At 38.5% G+C, this 9836-nt stretch overlaps 1 protein-coding gene across 3 annotated transcripts in view; it reads right to left on the reverse strand.

Moving 5' to 3' along the window:
- Positions 1 to 3012: 3012 nt before the first annotated feature.
- Positions 3013 to 9836, reverse strand: part of insig2 (insulin induced gene 2) — an 11119-nt gene continuing 4295 nt past the window's right edge. For all 3 annotated transcript variants that reach the window (XM_068571975.1, XM_068571974.1, XM_068571973.1), the window contains 5 exons: positions 9825 to 9836; positions 6284 to 6408; positions 5312 to 5478; positions 4610 to 4709; positions 3013 to 4092 (listed from right to left, as the gene is read on the reverse strand). The exon at positions 9825 to 9836 is cut by the window's right edge and continues 161 nt beyond it. In XM_068571975.1, coding sequence (XP_068428076.1) covers positions 4051 to 4092; positions 4610 to 4709; positions 5312 to 5478; positions 6284 to 6408; positions 9825 to 9836 — 446 coding nt within the window. In that variant the 3' untranslated portion in view covers positions 3013 to 4050. The remainder of the gene's footprint in view (positions 4093 to 4609; positions 4710 to 5311; positions 5479 to 6283; positions 6409 to 9824) is intronic.

The following is a 9836-nucleotide window of genomic DNA, read 5'->3' on the forward strand; positions in this document are numbered from 1 at the left end:
ACACATGTGGTTACATGTTTTTTTCCGCATGTTGCTGATGAAGGGGCTCATAGACTAACACTGCTGTGGAGCATGTCAGTGCATGTTCTATTTTTTCGTCCATGACCTCAGTTCTCATCTGTGGGCGGGGCTTAATCTTTGCTGATCACTGGACACTAACATGTCTGCCTGATAAAAATAGTTTCCATGTTTGCATGTGTACTGTGTTACACGTGTAGTGTGTTACATGTGTAGAGTGTTACACGTGTAGTCACGGAAAACTTCAGGGCCCCCTAGATAGAAAGAATATGAGTTTTGACCTGAACGCTGGCCCTCCAATCTATTTTGATGCTATAGGCACCCAGTCGTCTGGCACCCAGAGGAGTGCCAGACGAGTACAATTTAAACAGTGCATTCCAACATCCAGCCTCTGACTAATATGATCCGAGACTCCCTAGACTAGAGGGAGTGCATGGACAGTTGTCTGCCACATCCCTAATAACATACCAGAATCCGATGGCACTCGATATGTTGTTAGAAGAGAAAGGAGGAGTTTGGGCAAACTTGTTGCACTTTCATTCCAGATAATACAGCTCTAGATGGATCTTTCACTAAGGCCTTACATGGTCTCAGGGCAATGTCCAACAAATTGGCAGAACACTCAGACAAAGAAACCCCCCTGAGCGATTGGCTAAATGGTATGTTTGGCAAGTGGAAAGGCGTAATCATATCAGTATTACTTTCCACAGTTGTATAGTGGTGATATGTGGATGTTGCTGCATTTCCTGTATTAGACAGTTATGCCTAAAGTGTATCACCACAGCAGTGGACTCTAAATTGCCCTTGTCATACCAGATGGCCATGTGAGCAGAAGAGATACAGTTGTGAGGATGGCATGGTTAGACCAATCGTTTATGTACACATAACTTGCTAATGGTTGACCATATCCCATATAGACTCTCTCTGACGTTCTCTCTCTTCCTCTTTGGACCCTATTTTCTCTTTGGTCGCGTCTGTCCTCACGCCTGCCAGTGTCTCTCTCTCTCTCTCTCTCTCTCTCTCTCTCTCTGTCTCTGTCTCTGTCTCACAAGCACCCACGTAAAAGGCGTATGACAGGGTGATTTTATACTTGTTAGATAAATTCACTCGACCCCTCGGAGTAAAATCATTAAAACAGGAATATTTATTCGTTGTAAGGAAGGAGCAGAGTCAGAAGTACAACGTGGTAGACAAATTGCATATCCGAGACTGCTCAAAGAACCACCTCTTAAATGCACATCATGACCCACTAACAGAAACCCTCATGACGTCTTCGGCCTAACCGTAAACCTTTTCCCTCGTCCCATAGAGCTGTATGTTTGTTTCTGTCTTTCAGACAGAAACATACAGATTCCCCAGTCTCACTGCTATCAGGTGACATGCGCTGAGTTTGTGTGTAGGATTAAACAGAGACAGTAAGATGAGAAGTCTGAATATAACAGTGAAACAGTAAATGATTAAGCGTGCCATAGCATGTGATATAGATGGTTTAAGCTTAGCTTCATATAACATAAGTACGAGTTTTAAGGTGTTGGAGATTTCCACTCTGTTAAATAAGTAAAACACACATAGTTATGAACTGACGTTGTCATTTTTTGTATATTGTTTAGTTTACATAATTAATTATGTAAAAAGAGGGATTGATAAAATACATCCTTATTTTTCTGTAGTCACACTCTTGTTCTTTACAAACTGTAGAGAACAAGAGAAGTTGTCGAACTGCATTCTTCCGGAGGCTACACCAGGCATCCAACAATTATCACACGCTAACACATCCAACGTCATTTTGCCGTGACAACAAACTTCAGCTTGTGTTCAAGAGTGGAACTGAGCAAATGTTTTTACAAAAATAATATGTCAAATGAATTTCTTAATAAATCTCTTAGAATATCTCTAACAATACGATAAAAGAAAATAATAAATAATCATCAATAAAACATCAATCAGCTGGCTATTTTGGATGATTCAGAGCGGCCTTCATGTCAGCGTCGGCAGTACTTTACAATACATATTCATCTGATCAAGACACCACGTGAGCTACTGAGCTACTGCATGTTAGCAGCTCACGTCGACATGTGAATGAAGGTTAACATTCAGCACGGGAATTATCACCAAAAGATAAATGTGATCCTATTCCTGGACGGCAGCGATGGCTCTGAACGTTTCCTCCTCGGCTTGTGTGAGCTCTCAGTCGCCTCCTGACCTTCGCTCTGTGAGGAGATAATTGCTTGTCAGGAATAAATAGAGAGATTAATGAATTCATTATTGGTGGGGAGTTTAGCTCTTCGAGCAGCACTTACGGCTATGACACATCCCGCCTATTGTTTTACTAGCTAGTTAGCCTTGTACAATAACATTCACAGAGCAAATTGCCTCATACACCCATGTAAACAACTAAGAAGCTGTGTCCTCATCATGGAGTTTAGCAATAATGCAAACAAAGGCACTTTAAACCCTGATTGTTCATCTTAATTACTTTTGTCTGTGCGAGTCGAGAACAGACCAGACACATTAATCCACATTAGCAGAGGACACTTTATGGCTGATGTGTGCAGTGGCACTGCAGCTTGCGTTTGGGCATTTGTGCGATGGGTTCTCCACTTGACTCACTGCTGCTCTGAATAAGCTACAGACTCTAATGCAACACAGAAAACGGGGCTGATCTTCATGCATTTAGTTAAATTAGTTGTGATTAATTGACACCTAGTTGTAATGTACAGATATGCACAGTATAAATATTTGAAAACCTATCAAGATATTATTCATTAGCCTGTATCTCAGCATACATCACTGTGCTTAGAGTTCACATGTAAACTGATCCAGTGTACTTCATATTGGCCTACAATAAAAGAGGCTCTATGCCAACCCCAAGGTTTCAGGGGTCGCTTCAGTAAGTGGACTAAAGCAACAAGGTACAATTCATCCTTATTTAACCTTTTAAAATGCATAAGGTTTCTTCATCATCCAACATATCACACTATTACAAAAACACTGTTCAACAGTTCCATGCTTTATTACAGTTAGAAAATATCCCTTGACCAATTCGATCATACCTCAAACAGATTACAAGGTAATAGCGAATTATTCTGCCTACTTTCTTATTTGCTTTGCTTCATCACCCAACACCTCCTGCATACAAAGAACCTGACATGGTTTTCTGCTGAACACTGCGTGTAGATCTTAATGGCGAAGTTACCAGAAGAAGGAAACAGCTCATCAGAACAAAGGAGGACATCATCTTTCTGTAGTTTCAATTCAGGGTTTTTAGGGATACCTCACACTCATACACCAGAAGGAGCCTTTAAAACACAGTGCAAACATAATGCAAATGGACAATATGGTCATGAGTTTATCATTGTGTTATTGGGGGTTTGTTATATCTTTAAATATTAAGCTTCCACATGTTGGGGATAAGCAGGGCAGGTGTGGCTGGTAAAAATACCCTCTACAAAGTCAGTGCAGACAGTACACGTCAGTCCTTTATCAAGAAAACCAAAATGTAGATATAAGCCAATTACATACAATACACTGTTTGGTATATAGATATCTTTTTAGATGAAACTCAGCTTGGCTGTGTGTTATTCACTGATATGTGGGAGACTGGAGAGAAGACCGACTATAAAACTGATCCCCTGTGGTGTCTTTGGCACAACAAAGCCAAAGGTTTGAAACATTCCATCTGATCTAAAGAACGATAGATGCTTCGCTGCTAATCCCTTCCCAGGTAAGTGGAGATAAACAGCATCGAAGAAAAAACACAAGAAACTCTGCTATCATTGTTCAGCTCCGGTAACGACAGAGCCAGCAGACATCCCAGGATCTGAATGGCACGACGACAGCCAATCAAAATACTGTCCAGCAGAACGCACCAGGCAGCCAATCAGAAGCTCAGGTCTTGTTGGACATGCCTAACTGGCTCCTCCGGGGCCAGCAAGTCCTTGTTTATGCTGCATGCAGACGCTCTCTGCCCCTCTCTGGTTTCAAGTCGGTGCAAAGACAATGTCATTGTGAGCAGAGGCCTGGTGAGATCCCTCAGTCCTGATGCGTCTTTTCCTGAACGAATTTGTATTCATACTGAAAAAAATGACACATGAGCAGTAAACATCATTACACACAGAACAGCCGGATCCTCTCTTTCATAGCTTTGTGAGTTTAAGAACCTCGGAGGACACTGATGCAAATCTGACACGTTGTTTTTTTGCAAACAGTGAACAGAACTGGACTTAGGAGTGACGTAAAGACGGTGTATACGTCTCTGGTGTCAATCTGTCAATCAGTTTGTAGCCCCACCCTGAAGCAGCAACTGCTTTATGGTCTGTTTAACTCTAAAAGACCATAATTTACTAAATTAATATCATGCTGTATTGAAGAAGACTTGAAACTAGATATTGAGACAAACTCATGTTTACAAATTAAGTAGAGTAATTTATATAGACTTCTATAGAGCCAGAGGAGTCACCCCCTGGTGGTCAGGAGATAGAATGCAGCGTCAACACATAAAGCATTGGATTCACTTTTAAGGGAAGTCTCCAATATTAATTTAACAGAGTTTTAGCAAAGCAGAATTTCTGGAAAGATTCAAATTCCTTACCAAGGCTAGCTGACGTCCTATGTTTCCCATAGTTATCACCCCAGCAAAGAAAATGCAAGGTAACCAGGAGCGAATATACAGAAAGTCTGGTGAAGTATACCTGTGTAGAAAAGAAGCAGCAGCTCTTAATTCTTTAAACAATGCATGCCAAAAGGTAACTTTTATCTGTGTCACTCTGGTTATTTTGGCCAGGTTGGCTGTTTAATAAAAAGGTAAAATACAGTGGTCCCTCGTTTATCGCGGGGCATATGTTCCAAAAATAACCTGCAATAGACGAAATCCGCGAAGTAATCCGCTTTATTTTTTACAATTATGATACATGTTTTAAGGCCGTGAAACCCCTAACCACACACTTTTGTATTATAATATATATATAATATATATATATATATATTATAATATATATATATATATATATATATATTATAATATATATATATATATATATATATATATATATATATATATATTATAATATATATAATATATATATATATTATATATATATATATATATATATATAATATATATATATATATATATAATATATATATATATATATATTATAATATATATATATATATATATATATATATATATTATAATATACATATATATATATACACACACACACACACACACACACACACACACACACATACATACATATACACACACACACACGTTTTATTTTGAACTTACTGAAAGACTCCATTATAAACCAAGAGTTGGGTGGCCAGCGTCGCCAACAGAGCGATGCTAACTCCCAAACTAAAGCCGCTGCGGGAGCGGTCAAAAGTCCACCACAGACCGATGGAAAGCGCCGCCAGAGTCAGGGACAACTGGACATTATTAGCAAAGTCCACTTTCTGACAGTTGTAGGGTCAAGGAACAAGCAGTAAATGGCTGGTAGCGCCAAACTAGTTTACATAGCTGTGTTACAGTGCAGGACTGCTGCAGAGGCACAATTAACTGGTTATCCACCAATCACAAGAATAAAAGCAGCACATTCCTCTACTTAAACAGTGATGTATGACAGTGCACACAAACTACTGCCTATACTGAGAAATCTTGCAACCTATACTATATATATATATATATATATATATATATATATATATATATATATATATATATATATATGTATATATATATATATATATACATATATATATATATATACATATATATATATATATATATATATATGTATATATATATATATATATATATACATATATATATATATATACATATATATATATACGTATATATATATGTATATATATATATACGTATATATATATATACATATATATATATACGTATATATATATGTATATATATATATACGTATATATATATATACGTATATATATATATATATATATATATATATATATATACGTATATATATATATACGTATATATATATATACGTATATATATATATACGTATATATATATATATATATATACGTATATATATATATACGTATATATATATATATATATATACGTATATATATATATATATATATATATATATATATATATATATATATATATATATATATATATATATATATATATATATATATATATATATATATATATATATAGATAGATAGAACAGAAGAACAGATGCACAAAGCCTCAACACTTTAAGGATACAGCACTGGCGTGGTTAATGCCCACAAACACAGCCACGCAGCGCATCACACTGGACCACTCCCTCTTGAACTTGTGTGGCTCACCCAGGCGGCTGTCAATGCAGGGGTACAACAGCCCGATCACGGCTGCAGGGGGAGAGAACAGAAATCAAGAGGCAACACAAACAGCGTTCACATTCATGGTGGCCTCGGCCCACAAAAAAACTTTTGCTGGGCGGTTTGCATCTCCCTGTGGGCGGTGGGCGTGCGTCTCCCTGTGGGTGTGTGTCTTCTTCTGAGTGTGAGAGCGTGAATTTCCATCTACAAAATTTCAATAACACCAGCAATCTTGGGGATTACGCTGTCTGTATATCTGTACTTGTCCTGCTAGACCTTTGTGCTGCATTCAACACCATTGACAGTGACACCTAATTACAGAGACTAGACCAGTCGATTGGTTCATTCAACCTATATGAAATCCACCAGATTGCTAAACTTCAAGTGTGTTTTAAAGACATAAAATATCTGCTGATATGGTTTCTCTGGATGGCATCGATTTGGCATCCACCACCACTGTAAGGAAGCCTGGAGTTAGTTTTGATCAAGAACTCTCCTTTGGATCACACGAAAAACAAATCTCTCTGCGGAACCTTTAAAAAATCTGGCCAATACCTGGCTCAAAACGATGCAAAAAGGTAAAAACTTATCAAGCTCATCTTCTGTGGAATAAGCTTCCACTTTCAGTCCGGGGGCACAGTAACCTCATTTTAAAGTAGACTTAAGACTTTCCTCTTTAATAGAGCTTATAGTTAGGGATGGCTCACATTTGCCCTGGTCCAGCCACTAGACATGCTGTTATAGGCCTAGACTACTGGAGGACATCTTAGGATGCACTGAGCTCCTCTCTCTCCTCTTTTTTTCTCTCTTCTCCTGTTCCTTCTCTTCATGGCCCTGCTGATGCCCCTACTCACTACTTCCTTCTGCTAACGAATTGTGGTCATGGATTGTGGTTATTTGGATCGTGGTCCATGCCTACTATTCATATGAATAATGTCATATTCATTAAATATGCTGTAACTTTGTTACATTATTCTTTATGGTCACATGACATCTATTGCTTCTGTCCATCTGGGAAGAGGGATCCTCCTCTGTTGTTGTTCCTCAGGTTTCTTCCCTTTTTTCCCTGTAAAAGGGTTTTTACTATATTTGGGGGAGTTTTTCCTGATCTGGTGTGAGGTATTTGTGATCTTAGGCTGTATAAAATAAACTGAATTGAATTGAAAGTTCTGCCTTAATATGTAAGGCTGTGTGCAGTTATACTTTGTTGAATGCCTTAAGTTGTGATTTAACAATAGGATCTACTCTTTGTAGGGTTGTCACGATACCAAAATTATGACTTCGATACGATACCTGCCATTAATATCACAATACCGATACTTACGATACTATAATTCGATACAATACCATAAATACGATAGTGGTATATTTATTCATGATAGTAATAAATAAAACATCTGTATGGTTCCCTTCCTGACCAGCTTGTTTCTGCCCAGGTTTTTGAACACTTGACAAATGGCATTAATATTAGTATTAGCATACAGCAAGATATTAATGGAAACTACATTGTGCCATCATAGCATTGATCATACACGGCTATGTAGGTCTATTGTTCGGATGACTGTATAGTTATTTCCATAAGTATGAGCAATTGTAGATAATAATACTCCATACTACTACTGATAATAATTTTACAGTTGTGTGTTTGAGGTGAAAAAAAACCTAAAGCTATCATATGGGTACATTAAAGATTGACACATAATTAAGGGGTAATTTCTCCCCTTTATTGAAAAATGCACTTATTAATAATCTTGAACTATGTGGCTCAAAATTCATCCTCAGGCTCCACCAGCATGTTACCATTTTGCATCAATTGTGTTTCATTTGCTACACTTTTGTGTGCATTCTGACCTGATGATCATAAATGCGTGTGGTCAAACTAGGCTAATGCTACTCGTGGCTGTATGTGGGTGAGCTTGGGGTTTTTCATGTTTACAATTACATTTGCTTACCTGTCGTTCGTTAAACCCCTTAAAAAGTTCGGGCTGTCTGCTTGAAAGGTGCTTGGCCATGTTTGACGTGTTACCTCCCTTTGTCTGCGTTGCTTTAAAGCACGTTATACAGACGGGTCTATCGGTGTCAATGGGCTTCCCTCACAGTCTCCAAAGTATCTCCAGATTACACTCCTGGAGTCTTTTTTTCTACAAGCAGAGGATGGTCGGCAAGAACTCCTGAGCTCCGGTCATGTCTCCCCCGATTAGAGAGCGCTGCAGCTGCTGCTGCTCCGCTGGAGCCTTAAGCACCGCCCCCCTGAGCTCCGTCTCCATGCTCTCTTTGCATGCAGCATGAGAGAGAGAGCGGAGTAGTTTTAAGGAAGCGCTATTTTGAGAAAGTACCGATACTTAAAATATGCAAAATCGTATCGTTTTTAACGTACGGGTGTCGCGGTACTTTGTCAGTATCGGTATACCGTGCAACATTAACTCTTTGGTAATTAAATATTTGTTCAGTTCAATGAAATAACAATATTTTATTGCACTTTGATTAAATTGATTGTGTTGTCTAGTCTACATAATACACATTGAAAGTCAATATGGCGTACTGTGTTAGTGTCTTGACAAACAGTAAGGATTACAACACGAACACTCACACTGGAAACTGGAAAGTTGGTCTGCGTAGCTCGTTGTTTTTGCAAAACAAAACAGAATGAGTGCAGATATGTGATTCATCAAATTGTATTAGTAGTAATGGCTACAGTGAGCTGCTTTCATCTACAAATCTTTGTAAAACGGGGTTGTAGATTTGATACGGCCGTTGTCAATTCATGCTTAATGTTGAGCTGAGATCTGTTTTGAGAGACGCAACAGCAGAAAAGATCTCATGGAGATTGGCTTTTGGCAAAACGGCAAGATAGTCGCGCATGCGTTACCTGTTAACGGCGTACCGTAAACATTTACCCAAAAATACAGGCATTTTCATAAAGGCAAATTCAGTGTTCACCTGTGTGGGTGTTCAGCGCTCACCTGTGTGCGCACGTGTTTGAGCACATTAGGGCGCAACTCCGCGATAGAGAGCGCAGAGGAGATGTGTTAGCATGCGACTAGACACAAATGCAGTCGTGTAGATACGATTTAGAGCCGTTTAGTTTGTTCAATAACAGAACAAGGTGTAGACCTTAAATTACTTCTGTTGTGAGAAAGTGAGTGAGCGATTTATGTAATATGTTAAATCCTTAATGTTAATTGTTCTGTGTAGATGTAATATGCATAACAGGCTGAATGACCCGTGAGCCATCCTTTCGTTTTCCATTTTTTAAACGCCTTCTCTTTTTCCGTTACCCAGTGTTTAACATCAAAGCTATGAATTGGGCCCTTTGCTCCTGTCTTTAGCTCACTGAAATGTATGTTCACTGTAGTATAATTGCACAGCTTGCAGGAGCAACATGAGGTTAAGGGTCTTGCCCAAGGACACATCGTAATGGGCTAGCGGATCCAAGGATCACATACCTGAGGCAGTGC

This window comes from Clinocottus analis, unplaced genomic scaffold, assembly GCF_023055335.1.
Source record: "Clinocottus analis isolate CAN_PGR_092001 unplaced genomic scaffold, fCliAna1.0.p SCAF_12, whole genome shotgun sequence".
In the NCBI taxonomy this organism is placed as follows: domain Eukaryota; kingdom Metazoa; phylum Chordata; class Actinopteri; order Perciformes; family Cottidae; genus Clinocottus; species Clinocottus analis.